The following is a 25,807-nucleotide window of genomic DNA, read 5'->3' as shown; positions in this document are numbered from 1 at the left end:
CGTCTCGTCCCATCTCATCACGTGACAAACCCTATTCAAAATGACACTATTTTCGTGAAAATTACCAAGCTGTTATTCATAACTCTAATAAGTTTTTATCTCCTCATTTTTTAGTTTTTTTTTCTCGTAATTTTAAGTTTTCGGACCAAATCACCTGCAATTTAGAAGTGAGCCAAGTTATAAAGTAAGGGACATCATGAGCTTTCATTTAAGTATCATATTGCATATTTTTTTAGAAACTTTGAAATTTCCAATTTTGTTCACCAAAAACCACATTAACAGCTAGATTTATAGTCGACAGTAGCAAGTCTTTCCAGTCGATAGTAGTAGGTGCATTCCAAGACAACAATAGCAGCTAACTTCATAATCGACAATAGCATGTAGCTTTCAGGTCGATAGTATCAACTAGTTTCTTTGTTGACAGTAACAAATAAGTTCACAATCTACAATAGTACATTTCTAGTCGGTAGTAGCATGTACCAATGTAGATATGACATTTGGTAGTGATAATGAATTTTGAATTGTGTTTATAAAGAAGGGCAAAAAAATAAAATATCATGACATATGACAACTTATTATCATATTGTTCTTACTTTTTAATCCTAATTTGCTCTATCAAATTATAAAGTGAGTTTTTTTATAAATTAAATTATTTTATAGTACTTCTGAATAATTTGTTATTTTTATATATCTTATCGCCAATTTACCCTCTCCTATAAGAACAAAATACAGTTTGTGCCTTTTAAAAAGAAGAAAAAGAAAAAAGAAGAACCAATATAAAGAGGGATATAATGTATTTGCAGTAACATTTTCGTTCCTATTTGGTCCATATTTACTTTTTCCTTTTTCCGGCGCATTTTCAACCGTTTCATTTGGTCCAAAGATCTCACATGCTTGAGACTCGTTGGGTAAATGCCGGAAATTTTGGATTACGCGCCGGAGGAGATAGAATGGGCTATTGTAAAGACAATTTTGGCCTTGTGTGTTAACTGGCCATGAAGCGGGTAAGTATGGCCGCGGTAACATTGACAAAAGAGTGTTACATGGCGAATGAAGTTATGAGTGAGGAACATTGGGTTGATGCCACCTTTAGCAATCTCCAATTCTCCATCAAACTGATTCAATTCTAATATATGAAATGAAGATCACAGCGTATGAGTTGCATAATTGAGACTGCGTTTTCTCGATCAAGCAATTACTACCTCCTCGTGCTATAGAGACTTGAGAGTGTTTCTCGGATATGATATGGTAATTAATAACTACTTACGGACTTGAATTGATTTTTTTAAAAAAATCTTTTGGGATTCCATCCCATTCTTTACTCGCCTCCTTCATCAAATTCTACAAGACATCTGGAATTCGAAGACAATGGAAAAGAGCGCCAAGGAGATGGAGAGCGATGCCAGTAGTATTCAGGACAATACTTTATACCAACCCATAACCGTCGTATTCAAGAAGGAGAAACTCTGCCCAGTTTGTTCTCTTTGTTCTTATTCTCAACTTTAGTTTTGACAATTAAATAACTAAGGGGTTTAAGAAAATGAAAGCGTATTATATTGTCGACTCATATAAAATCCGTGTGCTATGTATTTGCCCCAAGAAGAGAATCTGAAGGAAGTGTGGAAGAAAGAGGTGGAACAAGTGTTTGAATCTAAGGGCCTCGCATGCGAGTTGAAGTGGGATGAGGGCAAGATGACTGTGAGTGCAACACAACGTCCAGACAATACTCTGACGACGATATCGTGTGCAGGGTGTTCGGCTTGAAATTTTACTTCCGGCAAAAAATCAGCATGCACGGGTGAACCCTTGCGGTTCGCCCTGTTCTTGAATGTGTATTGCTTTGGTGTGCCAATACATATGAGTCAGGTACAACTTGCCTCTGCTTGTTGATGCGCGCTCGTATTTTATTTTTCTCAAACGACTGAGTGCAGATGCTGACTAATCTTGCAACTGAGTTCGAATAAGACTTGCGGCAGATGACTGTTACGATTTTTCTCCACCCCTCTATATGATGACCGGTTCTTACTTAAACCGCTTGGGGAATAAGCAAAGCTAAATATCAAGATTGCGGGGACGTGTTGTACTGATTGTTGCTGACTAGGCATATTTTTAGTTTTTGCTACAAGCTAAGGTAGCGACTCGATGGACTTGACGCTTGCCAATGTAAGTCAGACTTGTGCTACATGCAGCGAACGTGCATATGGTAGCAATGGTCCACTGTGAGACTTGTGTTGCATGCAGCGAATGCGCATATGGTAGCGGTGTTCCGTTATGAGGCTTTGGTTTTGCTGTTGTGCAAAAATTTGGTTGATTGTGTGTCTATGGTTTTGTGCTAAAGACCCATTTATATATAGAACACAATTTGTTCATTCTTTCAGATCAAGTAATCAGAACCCCTTAGTTAATTAAGACAACAATTCATTTATGAACTCGAATTCTCCAATATCCCCGAAACCTATTCCTAAAAGGAATGAAAATCTTATTTGCTAATAACTTCTCTAAATAAACGGTCTAACGGCCAGAAACTCTAAACAATTGCCAAATAATTATTCAGGCTCTAGAATAATATCTTTAACCCCAAATTTCGGTTAAATATATCAAAAAACCTCTAAATAGATTTTAATAAGCTCAAGTCATATGAATAAAGCTACAGATATTAGCTCATTAATTGTCTGCAGGATGATTTTTCAAGCAAGTATACTGATTTCAGAAACAAATTTGAACGAAAATTTGTGAGTTGCCTAGTGTTTCAGGCGTTTCGCCCACATATTGTTATAGTGTCGGTTAAGTATATCTATTATAGTTGTTCTAATCTTTCACAATATGATGGATGGATTTACAGAAACTATCTCAGAAGCTGTCCTGCTTTGTTCTTTATAAGTAAGAGTTTGTGTTTTTGGTTTTTTAGTTGCTGCTGCTATATACCGTCTCTTGGGTTCTAATTTGCCTAGCTCTTAAATGAGCAGACAGCAGCTGTGGTTGTTCTTTCCGACTTCGCCAAGTCAACATTTATAGTGAGGAATCTTGTGGAGAGCTGTCTGAACGAAGATGATCCTTTTGAGGAAGACCATTTCCATGAATTGTTCCTTGATGATGTTTAAAGCACCAAATCAATGAAGATCAGTCTTTGTCCAAAAGATGATCTGATCTTATGGTTCAGCTCGATCTGGCTGCACTAGCTGTCTTAAACTGCATGCATTTCAAGAACTTACTAGATTCTAGTTTATGCTTTATGTATGTCTTGATGTTTCTCATTCCAATGTTAATTTCTAGTGGGTAGCTTTGTTAGCTATCCCAGAACTAATTCACCAAATTTCTCTTTCAAATACATCCCATTTATTCTCTCTGTTAATTCTGTCTTGAACTACATTTCATTAGCTCTGAAATGAGCCCAAAACCAGGCATTGCATCATCTAAATACATGGAATCAAGCACATGAGTGAAATCTTATATGTACATCGTGAATTATCTCTGAAATTCATGTCAGTCCACTTCTATATTCATCAATTCGATTAGGCTGAACCAACTATTAGCTTGATGCATGGATTGTAATCATTGCATGAGGCTAGAAATCCATGAGTCGAACCACAAACTTATTCTCCCAATTGCCCACCCATGAGTCGAACCTCTGACCTCTGAGTCTAGGCTCTTACTTTCTCATTATATATAATACTGTTCTGTAATCTGTACTAAACAAGCAGAAGAAGAATCAAAATTGAGATACCAAAGTAGCGGCGAGGCAAGAGTAGAGCAGAGAGTAGTAAGAGCTTAATCAAAACGACACCGTAGCATGGCCTCCTCCGGCGCACCGAAAATCCTATTGGCAAAGCCGGGGCTGGTGACTGGCTCCCCGGTGGCGGGAAAATACGGCCGCGGCGGCAGTGGCGATGAGTATACGGCTTCGCTTCGTTCCATCGGATCCCTCAACCTCCTCTCTGATTCCTGGGACTTCCACATCGACCGCTTCCTCCCCGTAACTCTCTCCCCCTCTCTTTGATTTTTACCACTGTTTCCGCGGTTAATTCATTTTCCAAGTTGATTGCAGTTTTTGACTGACAACACTGACTTCACGGTGGTCGGGGTCATTGGGCCGCCTGGAGTCGGCAAGTCCACTATTATGAACGAGCTTTACGGCTTCGATGCCACCTCACCTGGTTAGTCTTCACCTTTCTCGATTCCCTATTGAATGTGATATAATGAAACGGCAGATATTGATTAAGCAAATGAGTGAAACACAGGAATGCTACCCCCATTTGCTATAGAGACTGAAGAAGGTAAAGCAATGGCCAGGCATTGTAGTGTGGGCATTGAACCGAGGGTTTCTTCCGAGCGCCTTATACTTCTTGACACCCAGGTCTTCTCTCATTGTTCTGGTTTCTGATCCAACCTAACCTACAGTTTGCAAATGCTCATGTTTAGATATTAAGTATATGATCAAGTTTTTTTTTTTTTGATTAGCAGCCGGTTTTTAGTCCTTCTGTTTTAGCTGAGATGATTAGGCCTGATGGATCATCCACCATTCCTGTTCTAAATGCTGAAGCTTTATCGGCCGAGTTAGCTCATGAAATCATGGGCATTCAGGTGACTAGGAACAGTAGATAGTACATGTGTTCACTTGTTTTGTTATGGGATATTTTGTCAACTTATTTCTCCTTTTTCTGGCTGCGGCAAGGACTGTTCTAGCTTGGTGTTCTTCTGACTTCCATCTGTCACATTTTCCTGGTTATATCAGAAGGAGTTCATGATCATAATATGTGGCATCTAATATCAACGGTATGTCTCTCCTTTGTTTATATGCTATGTTATAACTACATTTAAGAGTAAGAGGGCAGTCTTTAAGGCTTGACTAAATCGTCATCAAATGACTTCCCAGGAGACAGTATGAAAGTTATACCTGATCTAGTGATCCATCATTATCTTTGCAGGTTGATCTATTGAAACATGGTATTCCTGATCCATCTTCACATAGCCTTTCACATTCTCAGAGCTCAAATGCAGGGCCTGAAAAGGATAGCAAGGAAAAAGCTCCTGAAGGTGGAGAGTATATGGCCTTGCCAGTTTTTGTGCACACAAAGTGAGTTACTTATGTTCCTCCTAATTGGCAACATAATAACAGAAGTGGAAACTCACATGTATTTGTGCCATCATCTTTATCAGATTACGAGATCACGATCTTAGTCCACATAGTCTATTGCGACTGAAGAAGGCACTTCAACAATACACCAGCACCTCTTCTTTCACAAAAGCGAAAAATGCAAATGTGTCTAGAGAACATCCTGTGACTTCTATGGCTCTCAGTACTCAGAGTAAGGATCCTGATTCTCTTGTGCCAAAGTTGTATGTAATCCCGATGAAGAGTAAAGATGACTCCCCAGGAGAACAGTATGAAAGTTATACCTCTATGCTATGGAAATTGCGGGACCAGGTCTCTCTCTCTCTCTCTCTCTCTCTCTCTCTCTCTCTCATTTGCTTATTATTTTCTAAATCCAAGATTTTACCTCCTTTCATGTGGTATATATTTTGAAGATTTTACCTCCTAAACAGAATGATAAATTAAGTCTCTCAGGAAAATTTATGTACACGTACTGATACTCTGTTGAATTCAGGTCTTATCCATGAATCCCCCTTCTTTTCGAAAGACTCTGACTGAACGTGATTGGTTAAAGAACTCTGCCAAGATATGGGAACTGGTGAAGAGCTCTCCTATTATTGCCGAATACAGCAGAACGCTTCAAAGTTCTGGTATGTTTAGGAGGTAGACAACTCCTGTGTACCTTTAGCGGTTCCATGATACAGTGACGGGTCTGCAAGCGGCCTTAGACTAGCATACCCTAATGTTTTTTTTTAACTTTTGTTACTTGCTTTCACACGCTTTCACACGATGTGTCTGGTTTACCCCTTTATCAGCTAGGAAATTGAAACTGCATGAAAATTTATATTGAGGATCTACTTTCTATTTCCCCAGATTATATCTCTTTTTTATGTTTGTGGCAAGAAAGCCTTATTTGAAGTTAAATGCGATGTGTATGCGAAATTCCCAATCAGCATCTCCAAGCTGCTGGCTCCTGCCTGTGGCTTTCTATATGTCGTGCCTGTTACGATCGTGGTGCTGGGAAATAAATTCTTTAAGAATACTTTCCATGAGAAACACAAAATTGATTCAAACTTTGCATTACAATAACCAAGCAACACTGGTAGTACTAGTTCTTCAATCAATCATCTCATCTTTCGACATACTAAAGTTATCAACAATAGGAGGTCAGAAATAAGGAAAAAAAAAAGTAGAAAGATAACACTAGACATCGATAAACAGTAGAAAATATATTGCACCTAGATGGCAAAATTTCTGCCCAAAATTCATTTCCAGTTGGAATAGATAGATGGTAGATGAGGTCGAGTACAATGTGGCGTGTTTCTTGGCCAACTAGACAAAACTACTCTACCATTACATCGACTGAAGGTTGAGCAACACTCTCCGGCTTAGAAGATTTCCCCTTCTTCTTACCTGTCCATCATTTAGAACAAACACATACTTAGACAGAGGATTCACATACAAAAGCGGAGGCCATGGCATTGACAAAACAAACAGAGCATATGACTAGTGATGAAAATAAAGTTACCTTTGTGCTTTCCTTGCTTAAGCTTAACACTCTTCTTCATGGAGAACTTCTTTGAACCTTTGTTCGTCCCCTGAGATTCTTCTGCAACCACAAACATATTGTTAGAATAGTGAAAATACTTTTCCTATTCTAATTGTATTGTCTCTAAACGCAGCGTTTAGGTTATTTGATACGCACCGTTTTGTACTTGGTGCTAAGAATCTTTCTGTTATTTCGTATTTCCTTTGTTTCAGCGTTTGTTGACGCGTGTCCACCTTCCAGAAACTCTTACAGCTATTTAGCTGGGTTTTTGTGGAGAGGAATGATATCTATGAAATTATCCATTACTATTTCTTTCAATTTCCTCTCGTTCTCTACAAATTCTACTCTGTTAGGTCTAAAACCCTAACAATCTGGTATCAAGAGCCAGAAATGGGTCGTTTGAAAGCGACGGGGCCTAATACGCAGGGCCCTGGGGAGGTTAGTAACTTGGAATTCGACTTTCAAGTTCACAAGGATGAGACGGTTGCTCGATTCAAATCGGTGGAGGATTCCATCTCTGCACTTCGCTCCGATTTGTTAGAGGAATTTCGCAAGCTTACTGCTCCCAAGACCACGGAAAATAATGGGTTCTCTGTAATACCCTTTGGCTCGATACCCAACTCACCTGCTGCAGCTCTGATCCGAGAGTCTCTTTCTTCCACCAAAGCGGTCATCGGCACATCTTCCACTGAGGGTGAGAACACTATTTCTAAACCTGATGCATCTTTACCATTCCGTAGTTTGTCTGATAGTGAAGTGTTGTTGGGTTTTGTGAATGAAACTGTTGGTAAATCTATGGACACTGCAAATTTAGCCTTGTCAAATGGAAATTCAAGGCAAGGGTACTCACATGACACTCACGGTGTTGCTAGTACCAAAATTACTGGTGAAAAATATTGTGCTCAAGGACCACATAACCAAACTCATTATTATCAGCATTCTAGTTTTGGTACACAACCCTTCAATCACATGGCTGGTCCCTTGCATGCATCCATACCTCATTTTGCTACTTCACAAATGGGAATGGCCCCTACCACCCATGTTAGTGACCGTGATCCCTCTTTGCCCCCATACAAAACATGCTTTCATGACAATGGCCCATGTGACTCTATTGCATCTAAAGGCACACATAGTTTGACCCCTAATTTCAACACCTCAAATCAGTACCATAACCATCAAGCTCAACCTTATAACAATTGTATTCATTGTTTTGGGGGTATGAACCATCAGAGCTACCAGAGTACACATTCTTACACAGATAACCACCAACATCAAGCCATTGACCCATCACTGCCCACAATGAGACAGATGAAGCTAGAGATGAATACTTTTGGGGGAGGAGACCCCACTGAGTGGCTGAATAAAACTGAACAGTTCTTTGCATTCTACCAAATACCAGAACATCGAAAATTACCTTTGGCTATAATGCATCTTGTTGATAAAGCATCTGACAGGTGGTTTGTCTTTAAGAGTGAATTTCCACCAACATGGGCTGGATTGTCTGAGCTTCTAATGAGGGAATTTAGTGGATATACGTTGATGGATTATCAAGCTGCTCTAGCTAGAATGAATCAAAATGGAACAGTTGAGCAGTTCATGGAGGAGTTCACAAGATTATCCAGGAGGACCCAAGTTTTTTCTAAAGAGACTTTGCTAGCATTCTTCATGGGAGGCTTGAAACCAGAGATAAGAGCTAGTGTTAAAGCTCTTAACCCAAAAACTCTTTTTGACGCTTATGAACTTGCTAAAATTTTTGAAAGAGTCTTTGCATAGAACACAGTTGAGAAGTCAAGTGGTTGCTAGGCCACTAGTTAATGCAGCAGCTCCTCTACCTAGGGTCAACCCTGCACATGCTGAAGTGCGACCACACCCTGCACAAGTTAGACCTGTGGCCCCTGCAACAAATGGCAATAATGGTGGACATATGAGATTGACCCTAGCTGAGTACCAGGAGAGAAGAGCAAGAGGCCAGTGTCTTTTTTGTCCCGAGCAGTTTCGACCAGGACATAATTGTAGAAGAGGGCAGGGACGACAATTAGAGGGAGGACATGGACGAGTATTAGTCATGGAAGTTTTGCAGGATGAGATTGATGTTCCACAACCTGAGGTTAATGAGATGGGAGCAGATCTTCATCTACTCGAGGTCCAAAACGAGCTCAATGTTGAACCTGAAATCCAACTTCAAAGCATGGAAGGTCCTAACTCTAGTGACACTATGCAACTTAAGGGTATTATTAACAAGAAACTTATCCATGTGCTAATCGATTCTGGAGCTTCTCATAATTTTGTTCACCCCTCAATTTTAAAGAAGTGTCATTCTACTGTCATGCACATTAAGCCTTTAAGAGTAAGGCTAGCTAGTGGAGCTGTGATGTTGACTGAAGGAGAAGTGGAAATTGAACTGCAATTACAACAGTATGTTTGCAGAGCTAAATTTTATATTTTGCCTATATCCGGTTGTGAAATGGTCCTTGGTACAACGTGGCTCAGAACCTTAGGCACTCTTACTTGGAATTTTGAAAGTATGAAATTGCAATTTCACAAAAATGGGGTACAATATTTATTGCAGGGAGAGACTCACACACAAGCTGCTGTGGTGGGATGCAAGTCAATGACAAGACTACTTAGAAAGGAAAGAGATGCAGTGATGGTACATCTAAGTCCTATTGCTCTACAGGATAAGGATGACACAACCCATCCCAATATACAAAAACTGATACAAAGCTACTCTGAGATTTTTGAAGTTCCGACTTCTCTTCCCCCAGTCAGGGCTTATGATCACAGGATTGAGTTAGCTCCTAATACTCCAGCAGTAAATGTAAGACCCTACAGGTACCCCCACTTCCAAAAGAGTGAAATTGAGAACATTGTGCAGGAAATGCTAGAAAACGGGATAATTAGGCCTAGTGTTTCTCCATTTTCCTCCCCTGTGTTACTGGTCAAAAAGAAGGATGGAACTTGGAGGTTATGCATTGACTACAGGGCTTTGAACAGTGTTACTATCAAGGATAAGTACCCCATACCAGTAGTGGATGAGTTGATTGATGAAGTGCATGGCGCAACAATTTTTACAAAATTAGATCTAAGGTCTGGTTATCACCAGATAAGGATGTGCGAGGGCGATGTTCACAAAACTGCTTTCAGAACTCACTCTGGACATTATGAATTTTTAGTAATGCCTTTTGGGTTGTCCAATGCCCCTTCAACATTCCAGTCAGTGATGAATGATGCTCTAAGGGAATTTTTGAGGAAAGGGGTACTAGTTTTCTTTGATGACATCCTGGTTTATAGCCTTACTTTGGAAGACCACTTAACTCTTTTGCAGGCAGTGTTTGAAACTCTGAAGAAAGAGGCACTCAAGGTAAAAGAGTCTAAATGCAGCTTTGGGGTAAGGGAGGTTGAGTACTTGGGACATATTATCAGTGCAGATGGAGTTGCTGTTGATCCCCATAAAATTGAGAGCATTAAAAGCTGGACCAAACCAAAGACAGTCAAGGGATTAAGAGGTTTTTTGGGACTTGCAGGTTATTATAGGAAATACGTTCGTAATTTTGGCACTATTGCTAGACCCCTCACTGACATGTTAAAGAAGGATGGCTTCAAGTGGTGCAAGGAATCAGAGTTGGCTTTTGAAAGTCTCAAAAAAGCACTTATATCTACACCAGTTTTAGCAATACCAGATTTTAATAAGGAGTTTGTTGTTGAGTGTGACGCATCTGATAAAGGTATTGGAGCTGTTCTTTCACAAGAAGGCCACCCGGTTGCTTATTTGAGCAAAGCTTTGGCTCCCAAACATACCATACTTTCAGTATATGACAAGGAAATGATGGCTGTGGTTTTTGCCGTGGAACATTGGAGATCGTACTTGCTAGGAAAACACTTTACCATTTACACAGATCATAGGACTATTGAGTACTTCTTGAAGCAAAGGATCACCACCCCTGCACAACAGAAATGGCTTCTGAAATTAATGGGGTATGACTATTCTATTCATTATAGAGCAGGGAAAAATAATGATGTTCCTGATGCTTTGTCCAGAAAACTTGAATTGTGTACCATTACGGGAGTGTCACAGCCTATTCATAACTTTGTGTTAGAAATAATACAAGCATGCACCAGAGATGCAGAGGCTACTGCTATCTTCCAAGAATTGAAGCAAGGGACAGTGAGCAAGCCACATTATACATTGGTTAATGGTCATTTACATTACAGAGGCAGGCTTTTTGTTCCACAAACAGATAATTGGAGAACTAAAATAATTCAAGAGCTACATGAAGGTTTTACTGGAGGTCATGCAGGAAGAACAAGAACTTATCAACGAATTAAGAGGACTTTCTCTTGGCCAGGAATTCTCAGAGACATCAAGAGTTTTATTTCGCGGTGTCACACATGTCAAGTTAACCATTATGAGACCATCTCTCCACCAGGTTTGCTACAACCCAACTCCATACCAGAAAGAGCTTGGTCTGAAATATCAATGGATTTCATTGATGGATTACCAACTTCTGAGAAAAAAACAGTGATATGGGTGGTGATTGATAGATTAACTAAATATGCGCATTTCATTCCTATGGCTCATCCATACTCAGCAGCATCTGTAGCTCAATTATTTGTGCAAGAGATATTTAAGCTACATGGTTTACCAGACATCATTATATCTGACAGAGATCCAGTGTTTTTGAGTTTATTCTGGGAAGCTTTCTTCAAGCTACAGGGAACCAAACTCAACAAATCATCTGCTTACCACCCCCAAACGGATGGTCAAACCGAAAATTTGAACAGAACCTTGGAGCAATATTTAAGGTGTGTGGTGGGTGAAAAACCACAACAGTGGGTGCAGGCTCTGCCATGGGCTGAATGGTGGTACAACTCAGCCTATCACTCAGCCATCAAAATGTCTCCATTTGAAGCTTTGTATGGATATGCACCTCCTTCTGTGATTCCCTACTTGTCAGGCTCTACTGCAGTGGCTCAAGTGGATAGACAATTGAGAAGCAGAGATGAATTGCTCTTACTGCTCAAAAGAAATTTGTCTCAGGCACAAGAGAGGATGAAACATTTCTATGACCAAAAGCACACAGAGAGAGAATTTATTGTGGGAGACTATGTGTATCTAAAGCTACAACCTTACAGACAACAATCTGTGCATCAACAGGTACTTCACAAACTTTCCCCAAGATTTTATGGTCCTTTTGAAGTTGTTGAGAAGATTGGAAAGGTAGCCTACAGACTCAAGTTGCCTATCACAGCTAGAATACATGATGTATTCCATGTTTCCCTCTTAAAGAAACAAATTGGTGAATCTGTTGTCCCATCTCCCCAGCTACCTCCAATTGTGGACCCAGACAATCCAAAGTGGGAGCCTGAGGCTGTACTGGAAAAGAAATACGTGCGGAAGCAAGGCATTGTTACAATTATGTGGTTGGTACAATGGTTTGGCACCTCTCCTGATGAAGCAACTTGGGAAGATTCAGAAACTATCATGTTGAGGTTCCCACATTTTAATCTAGATGTTCTGAACAATGCTGGGTTCCAGAGTAATTGATGCATGAACTTTGTTTTGGAAGAGCGCTGGAGTGTTAGAATAGTGAAAATACTTTTCCTATTCTAATTGTATTGTCTCTAAACGCAGCGTTTAGGTTATTTGATACGCACCGTTTTGTACTTGGTGCTAAGAATCTTTCTGTTATTTCGTATTTCCTTTGTTTCAGCGTTTGTTGACGCGTGTCCACCTTCCAGAAACTCTTACAGCTATTTAGCTGGGTTTTTGTGGAGAGGAATGATATCTATGAAATTATCCATTACTATTTCTTTCAATTTCCTCTCGTTCTCTACAAATTCTACTCTGTTAGGTCTAAAACCCTAACACATATTCATATCAGCTCCATTTTTCTTTATCAAAACTGAAACCATACTAAGAAGCACTTTGTCACATTGGCCTAATACTAGGACTGTTACCATAAACACCAAATTCACTTTTGGGAATAATAGTCTACTCAATTCTTTGATAATTTTCTAAAACCTTGACTGATTACTCTGTGCTAAGAGATAGGAGTTGCATGAAAGCATACCAAGATCAGCAGCGGCCATTTCGACATCTTCCATAGTAATCAGTCCCTTCTCCACAGCATCTTTCTGGTCCTGCAAATCAATTAAAACAGACCAGTGAGTTGTAGAAGCATAGCTAAGGGCGTGTGAGTTACAGAAAAGCAAATCGGGTGGATGGGTCGGGTCGGGTCGGGTGAGAGGGATGGTTACCCTGCGCCATTTTTTCTCGAGCTTGCGCTTGCGCTTGCCGGAGATGGAGACGGGTTGCTGCTTGAGATGGAGCTTTCCACTGACAGGGTCGCCGTGAACCCTTCTCTTCTTCTCCTGGCTCTGCGCTCTCTTCTTCTTCTGTACCTCGTTGAACTTTGCCATCCCCTTCTCTCTCTCTCTCTCACTAAACCCTAGTAGTCCCCCAATTAAACACTTCCCAGAGGCCTAAATTGGGCCTTTGTACTAGGCCCAATCCAAGATGGGATACGGTACTTGTATTGATGGACACGGAAACGAAATACTCACGGGAATAGTTTCTTGAACTCTTATGAAGAGGGTCATTTGCACGACCAATGTCACCTGAACCTGAAAGTTTACTCACCTGAAAAATTGCATATACAACATTGCACCCATAATGTTCAATTTAAATGGCAGAGATCTAAAATAGACAATCTCGTCCGCTAAATTCGTTTGTGTCCAGACAACACAGCACTGGAACAAAACTGATTGTACACACAACCTTCTTTGTTACTACATGGATGTATATAACTAAACCAGTTCTTTTGTGGGGTAATTTGACCACAGATACAAGTCGTACAACTGATGGCTCATCAGAGTGATAGCAGAACCAGAATCCGTGGTCAAAGTAAACAAGGTCCTCAATGATGATGATCTCATTTGAGCTCAACTGATGAGTCCAGATCAAAAGTGGTGATCAATTCCGGTTTTGTTCAAGTCGTAATATGGGGTTTAAGCCAATATACTCAACAACAAAAGCCCTCTTGGTTATGAAGAAACACCAGCTGCCTGATAACTGCTTTCGATTCTTTCCGATATTAAACAGAACATAAATTCTATTAAGACCATGCAAAATTTTCACACCCTAAGAGTGTGTATATGATCATATCATGCTTGAAACTGAGAAAACAGAAAAACGAAGAGAAGACAGAAATCACCGAAGAGCAACATTTTGGAACAGAAAGTGAAACCTGTGGGAGAGAAGAAGAGGCCATAAGTTGATTATATTGCACTCCTGATCGAGTCTGATGGAGAAGATCGGAGTGGAATATTCCAGAAGTTTTAAGGTTGCAAAGCCATGAGTGGAAAGACAGTCGAGTACGTAGTAGTAATAGTAGTAATCATATGCCATTGCCTAGCCTTATCGAGAGGTTTCCACAGGTTTGTTGGTTCTTTACTGGCCAACGAAAACAAGACACTTGCTTTCTTTTTCTTTTTGTCTCTGGCTATTTTGAAGAAAATGTTTAGTTTCCTTTTAGTATTTGGGAAGAGAAAAAAGAAAAACTAGTTAAATAAAAACAATTTGTTACCCCAGAGCAGCTCATCACAAATTTCGTCTTCAACGTTCATGACTAGTTCAATTTGGGACATTGCTTCAGAGTGATGAAGGGAGATGGGTAAGGTGCTGCTAAGTGCATAGTTGTATGTGGCCAAATGTTTATTTCCTCAATACTAAAGAATACACATGATATTTTAGTGAAACAAGATACATGATCCAATGAAGATATTGGTATTCCAAGTTTCCAACAGGAGATACTCTACTAGTATACAACACCGTAAAAGTCGTACACTACTGGATATGAGAAAATGTATATCCATGCGTACATGAAACCATACAATTGTTTTGATTTGTCTCGATTTCCTAAATGCATTTGGTCTCGATTTCCTCAAGTGTAAGCCCTTTTGTCTCTGGAACAATGAAGAAAATGAAAACAAGAGATGCCACAGCAATTCCTCCAAATACATAAAACAATATTCCAGCTCCCAGCCACGCCTGCAGTCAATTGCAATCACAGTCACACTGTTAAATCAAGGACATAACTGGGGAAAGTACATGAACTTTGTGATCTAGCATGCTTCCCACAACTAATCAAAGATGTAATTATTTTCATAATCTGAAAGTATATTGTTGCGAATTATTGCAGAAAAGTCAACAGTGAAACGTTGCTGATAGTCTCACGCACCTCTAGAGGGGAAAATGAAAATGTCACCAACGCATTTGAAGCAAAGTTCACAAGCACGGCTATGCTAAGTCCGCGCCCTCTTAATCTCAAGGGAAAAATTTCTGATATCATGAGCCAACCAATGGGACCAAAGGAGAACTGCAAAACCAATACCATGAGTTGCACATTATTTTTAGTAGAAAATGGAAGTGTATCAAATCTAAGAACAAGAAAACTTCAGAAGTTAACAGACTGATCATGAATTCATGATAAAAGTTGGACTCGAAAAAAGTAATCAGAAAACTAATTTAAAATTTGCAGAATCCTTTACGCCACACATTATCCAATATCCTGAGCAAAACATTATATAAACAAGGACAGATTTAGTTACCTGATAACACCCAACATATGCCAACAGAGCAACCACAGCTACGGCTGGTGTATCATCAAAGAAAAGGTAATATGATCCCAAGAGGAATAAAGAGATGGCCTGCCACATTAAAAGTGAATAGATCCCTGAGAGTACTGGTGGTTTAAAGATTATTGGATTACAGTATTTAATTCAAATGTATTACTGTCCTTTAGAGTGGAGAAATGAGAATGAATCCAACAGTTATGTTCTCATAATTTCTATTGAAACAGTTAAGTGCTGCCTCTGAAAAAGCAAGCATTACGAAACACACGGTCACATGTAAAAAGAACAACATTGGCCAATAAGGGGGCTTACCATCCCAGAAACACCTGTAAGTAGTAGAGGTCGCCTCCCAAGTCTATCAACAACAAGCACAGCTACTCCAGTCATTACCAACTACATCATTAGAAGACCAAGTCAGGCATATGTATGAGAGAGTCAATTTCTCAAGGGAATGGTAGGCACATTTTTTTTAAAAGAAAAAGAAAAGAAAAGGAGGTGAACACCAAAATGGGGGTGGGTACCAGAACTGCTTCTGGATTAAAGGCACACATACTTTGGACATTATACCTTGAATAACCCAAGTACAATTGAAACCCGTGTTGCATCAGAAGCTTCCGAGAATCCTGCACTCTATTGGATACAACAGATTATAATAAGACTGCTTGTTCTAAGAAACCCATGTGATAATCTCTTCTTCAATGCCCAATTAGTGTTTTACAACTAAAATAGCAGGGTACCTGAAAAATTGATGCGGCGTAATACAATACACTTGGTTGCCCTGTTATCTGTCATAGTATAGAATGGCATATTAGCAACGTTGGCAACTGATCACATCATAAATTGCTGCAGACTGTAACTACCTGTTGGAACAATACTAGTCCTGCACCGATCACGAGGGCTTTCTTGCATTTTCCACGAAACATCTCGAAGAATGTAGCTTCTTTCTCTTCACCAACATAAGAAAGCTCATCCAGCATCTCATCTACTAGTGCAGGAGCTGAATCGCCAATAATTGTACCCCTAAGCCGGAACAAGCACCTGATTGCAGAATCTTTCAAATCATTCATATTCCCTTTTCCTTGAATGGCGCGTAGGAGGATCCATCTAGGTGACTCTGGTAGCCACCACATTCCGATTCCCATAATTACTGCCAGGGGGACACTAGCTCCATACATATACCGCCAGCCACCAACTATGCTGACTAAAAGACTACCAATTCCATAACCAGCCTGCAGAAAGTTTAAGGTGCTTAATGTATTTTGGCCTTCATCCAGTTAAATATGTATACGATATTCTCATTACAACTCGTCAATTAATGTAGAATAGGCCACAAAAAGAGGCGAGAAATGAGAATATACTATCAGTTTACTTTATTGCAATCACAACACTTAGGGATGTAATGTAAAAGCACTTACAACCATTCCAAGTACTATAAAGAACTCTTTGAGTGATATTAGTCGACCTCGTATCTGAGTTGGAGCTGTCTCAGCAATATACATGGGAGCAGCATGCATTGCCTACAAGAGAACAGATCAAGATCATACATCTCAAACATGCATTGCCCAAAAGAGTTTAGATAAAAGGGAAAAAAAATTCACTTCATCGATTACCAGTCCAATTCCTATACCAAATACTACACGCCCAATCACCATAACAGGCAAGTCAGGTGCTAGTGCTGTTACTATAGCTCCAATAAGGTATACTGAAGCGGACGAAATCAGCTCCCACCTCCTTCCTTCAAACAGATTTATCATTCAAAGATCCTCAATATTGGATAAAATCATTAGAACTACTTGTATAACTGAAACACCAACCTAAGAAGTCAGCAATGTTAAAGGCCAGCAAAGAGCCAATCAAGGCACCATATAGTGAGCCACTGGTCTGCAAAATGAAACAGGCAGAAAATAGAAAATATATTCACTTTCTTTGAAGGCCAATTCTAAAGTGAACTAATAAGAGCAGCCGGAAAACAATAAAAACATCCGCAAAGATTTCAGTAATGGCAAGGAAGTTTAGTAGGACACTTACTATAAGACCAATTTCCACAGACGACAAATCGTACCATGATGTTCCACTTAATGTGGCCGACTGCACCAAGAAAACAGAAGCCCATTAATTGGATTTCTGAGTCAATTCCAACCAATTTTCTAACATACACTTACAGAATAGCATAGTTATGTAATGTTTTAACAGAATCAACTATATATAATATGTGCTTGGTACTCTCTGAATACTAGTGAATGTATACCTCTACGGATATTGTTGCACAAGATGTGGCACCGATATCATAGCCATACAGTAATCCTCCAAGAGCTGGGAATAAAAACCTGGCATCGCAGGCAGGCAACGGCAACATTAGAAGGAAATTGACTATAAAGTTAAAAAAAAAAAACCTTGAGAACTCAGGTAAAAGGAATGCTCACGGGAGCACTGCGGCAAGAACAGAATAGTTGTCTGAATATTGGCCCCCATTAAGAAGTGGCATCTGGACATAGTCTGAATTCTGAACCTAAAACATGGCCATGTATTTAACAACATTGATCCTGGATATCTAAAACAGATATTCACACGCACTCTTCTGTAGGCAACAAAAGTAGAACATATGTGATTTGTGTGTATCAACGCCCGTTTTTGTTCTGATTCTCAAATGAGCCAAGCCAAAAGCCGTGTCCTCACTCAACTAAACCACAATTTGTTCTCATGTGAAAAATGTACATTATACTTTCCGGAGCAACCAAACGGGACGTAGAAGTCAAAATGTACATAGCCCTTTTCAATAAATTTATTGATGTACACTTGTACAGTTTTGCTCAGCATCAAACCAAATTTGGAATCAAAACTGATCTGGTATAAAACACCAAAGACCAGTTACCATAATCCCATCTAGAAATTCAAAAGTTTCATCAGTAATTTTCTTCTTTCCACCGAACGAAGCAACAAAATGCAGAACTCGAAACTGAATTTGAAACTCATTTAAAACACGGGGACCCCAACCACCTGGGTTGTTAGTCCTCTTGACCAAAGCTGCGTTCTTTAGCAATTAAACTTGATCAGCATTTGGGTTCTATTCAACATGTTGTAGACTTGTAGTTACCAGTTCTAAGAAAATGGAATAGTAGAGCAAGCAGACAGAGATAAGCAAACAGAAGAAAAAGTGGGTTGTTGAAAAATGAAAGAGAAACCTCTCGGCGGGAAGAGTGCGCCGGTCGCTCGGGGTCGGACGCCATTGATAATATTGTTCCTCGTACAGCTAGCTGACTGAGTTGAGGCTTAAAGCTAACAAAGAAACACTGATACTTAAGGTGCTTGCTTTGCTTATGCTTGGGAAGAACTAGTTTGATTCAGTTCGGTTAGAACTTAGAACAGGCGGCGCCGCACTGAACGTTAGCTCAAGTTCCAACTGAATAGATTGGAAAAGCTTCCGAATTTTGATAACAATCGTTGGGTTTGTATATATGTGTTTTCTGGTGGATTGCTTGGGAGTTAGGTGGAACACGGTTGTACATTTTTAGACGAAACAGACAGACATCCAAATCCAGGAACGGGGGTTACACTGACCTTTATTACATTTGGGTTCGCTTTCATTCCTTTCAATCTCAATTTTTTGACTTTCGGTTATTGCAGGAGCGAGTCAAATTTATTTTTAAGGCTATTTCCATTTTCACATTTCAGCTTCGTAAATGTAATTAGGCCAGTCTTGGTTGAAAGGCAACCACGAGTGACGATGGGACATTGGGACTCCAGAGTCCAGACTTGTAAGCTTCTCCTTCACTAACTGGGAATTTCTGTCTCGATATTCTTCTTCACTTCCACAGTCAATCTCATTTCCCTCATTTTCGTCATCAAATGTACAGAGAGTACAGATGGATGTCACCATCGTCTTCATGAGGAAAAAGCCAGAACCGTGCTACCAACATGTGGGAATTAGTTTCCAAGAGTGGCGAATACCAATTAATTAAAATCTGTAGTTCAGTACTCAATATGGTGTTGCATACTACACAATAATGTATTACCAAAATACTACACAAGAATGTGGACCATGACATCCTTATCCAACAACACGATACATCAGATCACAATGAAAGCTCGTCTATTGAACTCAATACATCATTTTTACCTTCAAAAGGATTCACAGCTTACACAAGTGCAAGTCATTATTACAACATTGAAGAGCCAAATACTGTGGATTGTAAGAGTTTTATCAGGAATGATATAGCTCAGGGTTTTGTTGGTTCCCAAGGCTGAAATCTGGTCCAGTCTCTCTGCCCTGGATTGAGGCTGTGCCCTTTAGAGTGGTAGATAAATTCATCACCCTCACCAGTGAAATTTTCCTTGTGTTCAAGGTGATACCTCTGGGGCTTTAGCATCAGAAGCTGCAACCAGTGCATTTATCTATGTTAATTCATGTAATATGATTTGCCGTCTTCAGCATACATGATCAAACAGATAAGGAAGCAGAACTTGCCTCGTCTCCTGTATGATCTGTTATGTAATGTAGCCAACCATGCCATTCTGGTGGCACTTGAGAAGCATTGTAGCGACCTTTCTCCGCATATTCAACCCACCTGTGTCTTCCTGAAAATTCCCTCAAGTGAATCAGTTACCTGTCACATGCATACTGCAATAACCATGCAGCAAGAGAGGGCTTTTGAAGAATGCCATTAGTCTGGTACATTCCAAAGGGAAAACAGCAATGTCTATAACTCTGAGATGATAACAATTCTTTTCCCTTTTGTGGCTGGTAATTAGCAAATGTGGTTGGGGTCAACTTATAAAATATCGATACATGCAAGTGTTGTAAGAAGCAGGGATTCAAATGTAGCCCGTTTCATAATTTTAGACATGCAATTTGTCGTAACATATAACTTCAAGCTACAGGGATTGATTCACAAATTTCAGACATCAAGACCTGCCAATTAATTATCATCACCTCTTAGATGATTCCTATATAGACTATGTTCGAATTATGGCTTCTGATATGGAAATGCCACAAATGAAAGCGGATTTAAATCCAATACACTGTACTAACAACAAAGGCATCAGGAGGGAAGAGAAACACTAACCATATTGAGTGTCAAGATTCTCATAATATTTGTTCCCAACTTTATCAACACCAACAAGCTTTGCCCCAATATTGTGGATTTTTGTTTGCCTAAAAGAAATCAAACAAACACTTGTTATAGATGCTGAAAATGAAGATGGATTTAGATTTCAGAATAGAGTACAATAGTAACAAAATACAGAAACAACCGAGGGTATTTCCCCATTATTAAAAAGATCAAACTATCATGTAAACCATGTTGGTGTGCTTGATTGTTAGACAAACATATAAATTAACAAAAACATTCAAGAATAAGGGGGAATTACGACTTACAAAAGGTTTCCATCAGCTAGACATTTTCTGCAGCATAAAAGTTATAAACAGTTAGTACAAGTAAGAAACAACTATTTTGAAATGTAAGCGCACCAAATGCTAAAGCTTTATGAACAAAAAGGTTCAGCTTCCAATTCATTCTCTCTCCCACATTCTCTTATTAAGGCAGACTCAGGCGTAGAACAACAGTGAAATCAGAAAAGACCATCATCGTATTCCAAACACTTCATCTCAGGCTCTCAGCTAACCCGTATTTAATCTCTCTCTCTCTCTCTCTCTCTCTCTCTCTCTCTCTCTCTCTCTCTCTAAGACAGCTAAAGTTCATCAGCCTCTCGCGAAGGTTCAATCTTTTACCCAGAAATTACAAAAACCAAACAGAAAAAGCAAATCCCCATAGTAAAGAAAGAAATAGATTTAGAAACCCTAGCTACAACTATCCAAATGCACACATCTAACAACCACAATTGAAATCTTTGAAAATCTCCTAAGTATTGTATTAACAAATCAAACAGATACAGAAAAACAGAGAAAGAGAAAACATACAGGTAACCTTCTCCCCTAGCCTCCCTCAGAAAAGTCCCCAGACCTTTCTCTTTGATCGCCTGCACTATGCTCTTCACCACCGTCGCCATCTCTCCCTCCCTCTCTCTCTCTCTCTCTCTCTAGTTTACCTCTCTTATTTTAAGTCCGACCCGAATAACAATAGCCCATGCCCGTATTAATGAGGCGGATTGGTTATAAGCGCGCTTCATACACGTGGAAGCCCCTCATTGGACAGACCTACATCATTTTTGTTTTTTCTGTAGAAAATAAAAGAAACCAAGCCCAGAACGAACACAGCAAACCCGAAAATTTTCAACGGAGCAACTCTTCCCTCAGGTAAACCCACTCGTTTCAATTTCGTCGATTTCAAGGTTTAATCTTTGTCTAATCTATGATTTCGATGTTTCAATCTTTGATTAATCGGCTTTTAATTTTGTTTAAAAAAATCTAGGTCTGAAGTATGGAACTATAACTTAAATCTGTATAGAAACCGATTGAGAACCTTTGAGTAGTTTTTGGTGGGGTAAAAGATGATGAGGCTGCAAACCTACGCCGGGGTAAGTCTGATTGGAACCCTAGCGATTATTTACCATGCATTTAGCACCAGAGGGCAGTTTTACCCTGCCATGGTTTACTTATCAACCTCCAAGATCAGTCTGGTGCTTCTTCTCAACATGGGCCTCGTCATCATGTGTATTCTCTGGCAACTCACCAAGAAGCTCTTCCTCGGCTCACTCAGGGAGCCCGAGGTCGAGAGGCTCAACGAGCAGTCGTGGAGGGAAGTCATGGAGATCCTCTTTGCCATTACTATTTTCAGGCAGGACTTTTCCGTGTCGTTTCTCGCCTTTGTTACTGCTCTGCTGCTGATCAAGTCCTTGCATTGGTTGGCTCAGAAGAGGGTTGAGTACATTGAGACTACTCCATCTGTGCCCACGCTATCGCATGTTCGGATTGTGTCCTTTTTGGGCTTCTTGTTTGTTGTGGATACTCTCTTTTTGTACAGCTCTGTCAGCACCATCATCGCCACTCAGAAGCCTTCGGTTTCCCTCTTTTTTGCATTCGAGTGAGTGGTTCATACTTCTGCTCCATTTTGCTGATTCACGCTTTGAATGTGCTACTTACAAATACTGTAACGGCTTATCAAGTTCCACATTATGGTGTTTCTTCTTTTAATAATGTCTGTTGTTTTGTTTTTTTTTCTATGCTCAGGTACATGATTCTAGCAACAACAATGCTGTCAACATTTGTGAAATATGTTTTCTATGTCAGTGACATGATTATGGACGGACAATGGGAGAGGAAGCATGTCTACACTTTTTATTTGGAACTTGTTCGTGACTTACTCCACTTGTCTATGTATTTGTGCTTCTTCATCGTGATTTTCATGTGAGTAATCTGTTGATCTCTAACAGTAGATAATTTAGCGTTACAAACCAATTCAGTTGTTTGCTAAATTTAGAGCAGCATACATGAGCTTGGACCATCCCCCCACACACGTACATACAAACACTTCCCTTCAAGATTATATGTGCATGATTTGCATATCTAACTTGTTGCATAAATTAGCTATTGTACTAGGATTTTAGTTTATAGAGGACACTCAGATGGAAAAATATTGCAATTATAGGGGCTGGAATGACTATGTGATACCACCTTGCTGATAGATAGACTATAAGATACTAGTCATTGTACTTTATGTCAGTTTATCTTTGTTTATTATATATATATATATATATATATATATATATATATATATTTGGTTACAGAAGACCTTGATCAAACCCAATTTGGACTAACCCATGGGGCATCATTTCGATTCATTAGATTGAACTTGTTATGGATCAAGTTCTTTGGTTGAATTATTGTCATTGGACCTCCCAATTAATGTTAGATTCAACTTATTTGGCTATCAGAGATGGACCTTGGTAGAGGCTCAAATGTTACACTGTCACAGAATGTTAATATAAGCCAGTTTCCTCTAAGCTTTAGCAATTACGGTAATTAATACTTGACATGCACAGGTTGAACTGTTTTGTTCTTAATTTTGACATTAAGTTGTTTCCCACTGTAGGTACTATGGCTTGCCAGTGCACTTGATTCGTGAGCTCTATGAGACGTTCAGGAACTTTAAGATTCGTGTTGCTGATTACCTCCGTTATCGAAAGATCACTTCAAACATGAATGACCGTTTCCCAGATGCTACACCTGAAGAACTTACTGCGTGAGTTAAAATCTATCTATCAGTTTCACGTTTTCTGCTCAAGTTATTGTAAATTCTGCGTAAGAGAATCTAATTCGTCTTTTTTCATGTATATCCAGAGGTGATGCAACTTGCATCATTTGCCGTGAAGAGATGACAACAGCCAAGAAACTGTTATGTGGACACCTTTTCCATGTGGCTTGCTTGCGATCATGGTTAGAGCGACAGCATACCTGTCCCACATGCAGAGCCCTTGTTGTACCTCCTGATGGTCGGACAGGTACCCCTCGAGGACAGGGTGGATCACACTCCGATGCTCATCGACAGGGTAAACTTCTGGTGTTTCAGTTTGCACTGAATCAATTGCTGTTAAGAATCTGTTAACTATGATATAGGATCCTTTAGAACTCTGTATGTTTATATATTCGTTTCTTACATGAACAACTGTTGTTATATGAAATGACACGTTAAGGACTCAATCAAACACCATTTGGACATTTAACTTGTGGCTTTAGAAATGTTTAGTGGGTTATACTGATCATATCATTTGTCATGATTTTATATTTGTGAACAACTTTAGTCAAAATGGGATGCAGTAAGATATGGTGTTTAATGATTTGAATTAAAACAGGGACAGGCATATCAGGGACAACTGCTCAAGGTTCAACTAGTGGTGGAGTTGCTGGTGCTAACATGAGCCATCATGAAGCAAGACTGCGTGCCGCAGCTGCAGCTGCATCAGTATATGAGAAATCTTATGTATATCCGTCTCCAAACAGGCTAGTATGGTATGCGATTGTAGTAAAGTGGTTACACTGTTTTTTTAATTTGTCCATTGCCACTCTTTCAAAAAAAAATTGTCCATTGCCATTTTCTTCGTCCCGCATATATATTTGCTACTTGTGTGCATACATGAGTTTGCATTTACAGGTGACTATACGGAAAATTCTAATATACATCAATGTATGTTATACATCCTACATCCGACGGTCGATATTGTTTTATGAGTGGAGTCAGAAAAATAATATCCGTCAACCGTCGGATGTGAGATGTATAGCATACATTGATGTATAGTAGATTAACCCTATACATATATCCTGTTTAGTTGGCATACAACATCATGCTTATGAAACTACAATGTTGGGTGTGTGCAGCGGTTCTAAATAGCTCCACCCACTTCCCTATGGAGTACTTGATTTTATGTTATTTTTGAACTTTGGTATTAAAGGCCAGTTTTTGTGATGTCATTAGTCTTTTGTTTCATCGGTTGATATAGTTTGTTGCCTGACCAGAAATTGATAAACAAAGCTCATGTTGTATGCAGGTCTGCTGGATATGCGGCACTTCCTCCGGCTAATCATATGGCAGACTCCCCAAGTACTGAATTACGATCACAACCACAGTTTGCAACCCCTGGTGGACCTGCAAACTTGTCGTTGCCTCAATCTCCGCAGTACATGTTTTCTCCTTTCCTAGGAGCCAATGGGGGGAGATTGGGCAGTAATTCTGATATAATAGCTTCTCAGCTGGAGGCCCAGAGAAAAGTTCTTCAGCACCAGATTGAGGTACCCCTCACTGTTTGAAGACATATGGCATTCATAAATCTTTTCGTTGTGATCTGCTTATGCAAGCCATTTCCCTTGTGCTTTCTTTCTTTTTTTAAGTAGTTTTTTTGCACAGATCCTGCAGAATCAGCTCCAAATTTTACAAAAGCCAAAACCCAAGGAAAGTGTCGAAAGGGGACCAACCGTAGAAGATAGCAAAGGAAAGAACGTTGAACCTTTGTCTGATTCAGATTCTTTTCCTGGTGATGATGTTCTTTACTAGACTACTCAAGCTATTGGTTTCAAGGCATAATATGTGGATACAAGGACGGCGGAACAAACTAGGTAGGATGACGATCACAATGTTGTATAAGGTGCTTTTATGAAAGAGGAAAAAAGGGGAACATGGATATATAACATATGAATGCTTCTCGCAAATGATCTAAATTCTATGCATTGATTAAGCATGTGCTGTTGATGTAATGTTTTTGTGTCTTCAACATAACTGTACACCTGAATTAGACCTTTTTTTTTTCACTTTGTTTCTGCATTGTATCCTTTAAACTGGGGGTTTTCACTACTAGTCGGATCACAGGAGACTGGCAAAGAGAGGTATATTCAAGTTACATGCACAAGTACTTACAAGCGGACACTTGAGTGGGATGAGCGTAAGAGTTCCGAGTACTCTGCAGCTAAACTTACAAGATTGCACAAATTTGAAATTGAATGGTGGACAAATTGATATGTATCTGCATACCTGCAAACCCCATTTGGAACTAGTATGTGAACTATTGTCTCACAACAGATTTCATTCTGAGAGCATCATGTCATTGACTATGTTAGATGTTTCAGGTTTCCGTGAGAATCAAAC

General features: G+C 39.6%; 5 protein-coding genes across 9 annotated transcripts; 2 read left to right on the top strand and 3 right to left on the bottom strand.

Moving 5' to 3' along the window:
• The first annotated feature begins 3,715 nt into the window (after positions 1-3,715).
• LOC126802728 (uncharacterized) lies at positions 3,716-5,996 on the top strand. 2 transcript variants are annotated; one of them, XM_050530410.1, is made up of 8 exons: positions 3,716-3,973; positions 4,046-4,154; positions 4,239-4,354; positions 4,462-4,581; positions 4,684-4,773; positions 4,926-5,074; positions 5,158-5,425; positions 5,607-5,996. In XM_050530410.1, exons 1-8 carry the CDS (start codon positions 3,791-3,793, stop codon positions 5,757-5,759), a joined length of 1,188 nt encoding a protein of 395 aa, XP_050386367.1. In that variant the 5' UTR covers positions 3,716-3,790; the 3' UTR covers positions 5,760-5,996. The 2 variants fall into 2 exon arrangements, with proteins under 2 accessions (XP_050386367.1, XP_050386366.1); XM_050530409.1 differs by having other exon boundaries at positions 4,459-4,581.
• A 308-nt stretch (positions 5,997-6,304) lies between these two features.
• Positions 6,305-13,079, bottom strand: LOC126802917 (uncharacterized). Its single transcript, XM_050530632.1, has 4 exons — positions 12,900-13,079; positions 12,713-12,782; positions 6,621-6,701; positions 6,305-6,505 (listed from the first exon to the last, which is right to left on the bottom strand). Exons 1-4 carry the CDS (start codon positions 13,059-13,061, stop codon positions 6,435-6,437), a joined length of 384 nt encoding a protein of 127 aa, XP_050386589.1. The 5' UTR covers positions 13,062-13,079; the 3' UTR covers positions 6,305-6,434.
• A 1,251-nt stretch (positions 13,080-14,330) lies between these two features.
• Positions 14,331-18,781, bottom strand: LOC126801868 (D-xylose-proton symporter-like 2). The gene is made up of 14 exons (XM_050529342.1): positions 18,458-18,781; positions 17,699-17,784; positions 17,524-17,602; positions 17,304-17,363; positions 17,090-17,156; positions 16,886-17,010; positions 16,691-16,792; positions 16,136-16,504; positions 16,013-16,060; positions 15,843-15,905; positions 15,588-15,668; positions 15,252-15,350; positions 14,882-15,019; positions 14,331-14,691 (listed from the first exon to the last, which is right to left on the bottom strand). The coding sequence occupies exons 1-14, from the start codon at positions 18,500-18,502 to the stop codon at positions 14,560-14,562; spliced, it is 1,494 nt and encodes a 497-aa protein (XP_050385299.1). The 5' UTR covers positions 18,503-18,781; the 3' UTR covers positions 14,331-14,559.
• A 445-nt stretch (positions 18,782-19,226) lies between these two features.
• Positions 19,227-21,335, bottom strand: LOC126802658 (probable NADH dehydrogenase [ubiquinone] 1 alpha subcomplex subunit 12). Its single transcript, XM_050530312.1, has 5 exons — positions 21,193-21,335; positions 20,650-20,676; positions 20,339-20,427; positions 19,741-19,850; positions 19,227-19,648 (listed from the first exon to the last, which is right to left on the bottom strand). The coding sequence occupies exons 1-5, from the start codon at positions 21,279-21,281 to the stop codon at positions 19,493-19,495; spliced, it is 471 nt and encodes a 156-aa protein (XP_050386269.1). The 5' UTR covers positions 21,282-21,335; the 3' UTR covers positions 19,227-19,492.
• A 113-nt stretch (positions 21,336-21,448) lies between these two features.
• On the top strand, positions 21,449-25,686 carry LOC126802630 (ERAD-associated E3 ubiquitin-protein ligase HRD1B-like). Of its 4 annotated transcripts, none has more exons than XR_007672999.1 (9): positions 21,449-21,528; positions 21,644-22,255; positions 22,402-22,578; positions 23,264-23,413; positions 23,512-23,720; positions 24,024-24,180; positions 24,717-24,957; positions 25,073-25,281; positions 25,532-25,686. XR_007672999.1 is itself a non-coding variant. In XM_050530279.1 (8 exons), exons 2-8 carry the CDS (start codon positions 21,723-21,725, stop codon positions 25,217-25,219), a joined length of 1,608 nt encoding a protein of 535 aa, XP_050386236.1. In that variant the 5' UTR covers positions 21,449-21,528; positions 21,644-21,722; the 3' UTR covers positions 25,220-25,489. The 4 variants fall into 4 exon arrangements, 2 of the variants coding, with proteins under 2 accessions (XP_050386236.1, XP_050386235.1); XR_007672998.1 differs by having other exon boundaries at positions 25,521-25,669; XM_050530279.1 differs by lacking the exon at positions 25,532-25,686 and having other exon boundaries at positions 24,030-24,180; positions 25,073-25,489.
• Positions 25,687-25,807: the final 121 nt, after the last annotated feature.

This window comes from Argentina anserina, chromosome 7, assembly GCF_933775445.1.
Source record: "Argentina anserina chromosome 7, drPotAnse1.1, whole genome shotgun sequence".
Taxonomy (NCBI): Eukaryota; Viridiplantae; Streptophyta; class Magnoliopsida; order Rosales; family Rosaceae; genus Argentina; species Argentina anserina.
The sequence above is the reverse complement of the archived record's forward strand: the minus strand, read 5'-3'. Positions and strand labels throughout refer to the sequence as shown.

Coding starts and splice junctions, on each gene's coding strand:
- LOC126802728 (XM_050530409.1), top strand. CDS start 3,791: ATGGCCTCCTCCGGCGCACCGAAAATCCTATTGGCAAAGCCGGGGCTG. Junction 3,974..4,045: donor ACATCGACCGCTTCCTCCCC/GTAACTCTCTCC, acceptor AGTTGATTGCAG/TTTTTGACTGACAACACTGA. Junction 5,426..5,606: donor TATGGAAATTGCGGGACCAG/GTCTCTCTCTCT, acceptor TGTTGAATTCAG/GTCTTATCCATGAATCCCCC.
- LOC126802917 (XM_050530632.1), bottom strand. CDS start 13,061: ATGGCAAAGTTCAACGAGGTACAGAAGAAGAAGAGAGCGCAGAGCCAG. Junction 12,783..12,899: donor TCGAGAAAAAATGGCGCAGG/GTAACCATCCCT, acceptor ATTGATTTGCAG/GACCAGAAAGATGCTGTGGA. Junction 6,702..12,712: donor AATGGCCGCTGCTGATCTTG/GTATGCTTTCAT, acceptor TTGTGGTTGCAG/AAGAATCTCAGGGGACGAAC.
- LOC126801868 (XM_050529342.1), bottom strand. CDS start 18,502: ATGGCGTCCGACCCCGAGCGACCGGCGCACTCTTCCCGCCGAGAG. Junction 17,364..17,523: donor GTGCAACAATATCCGTAGAG/GTATACATTCAC, acceptor TTCTTGGTGCAG/TCGGCCACATTAAGTGGAAC. Junction 15,020..15,251: donor CATATGTTGGGTGTTATCAG/GTAACTAAATCT, acceptor TTGGTTTTGCAG/TTCTCCTTTGGTCCCATTGG.
- LOC126802658 (XM_050530312.1), bottom strand. CDS start 21,281: ATGGCGACGGTGGTGAAGAGCATAGTGCAGGCGATCAAAGAGAAAGGT. Junction 20,428..20,649: donor CTAGCTGATGGAAACCTTTT/GTAAGTCGTAAT, acceptor GATTTCTTTTAG/GCAAACAAAAATCCACAATA. Junction 19,649..19,740: donor CAGATCATACAGGAGACGAG/GCAAGTTCTGCT, acceptor CACTGGTTGCAG/CTTCTGATGCTAAAGCCCCA.
- LOC126802630 (XM_050530278.1), top strand. CDS start 21,723: ATGATGAGGCTGCAAACCTACGCCGGGGTAAGTCTGATTGGAACCCTA. Junction 22,256..22,401: donor TCCCTCTTTTTTGCATTCGA/GTGAGTGGTTCA, acceptor TTCTATGCTCAG/GTACATGATTCTAGCAACAA. Junction 22,579..23,263: donor TTCTTCATCGTGATTTTCAT/GTGAGTAATCTG, acceptor TTCCCACTGTAG/GTACTATGGCTTGCCAGTGC.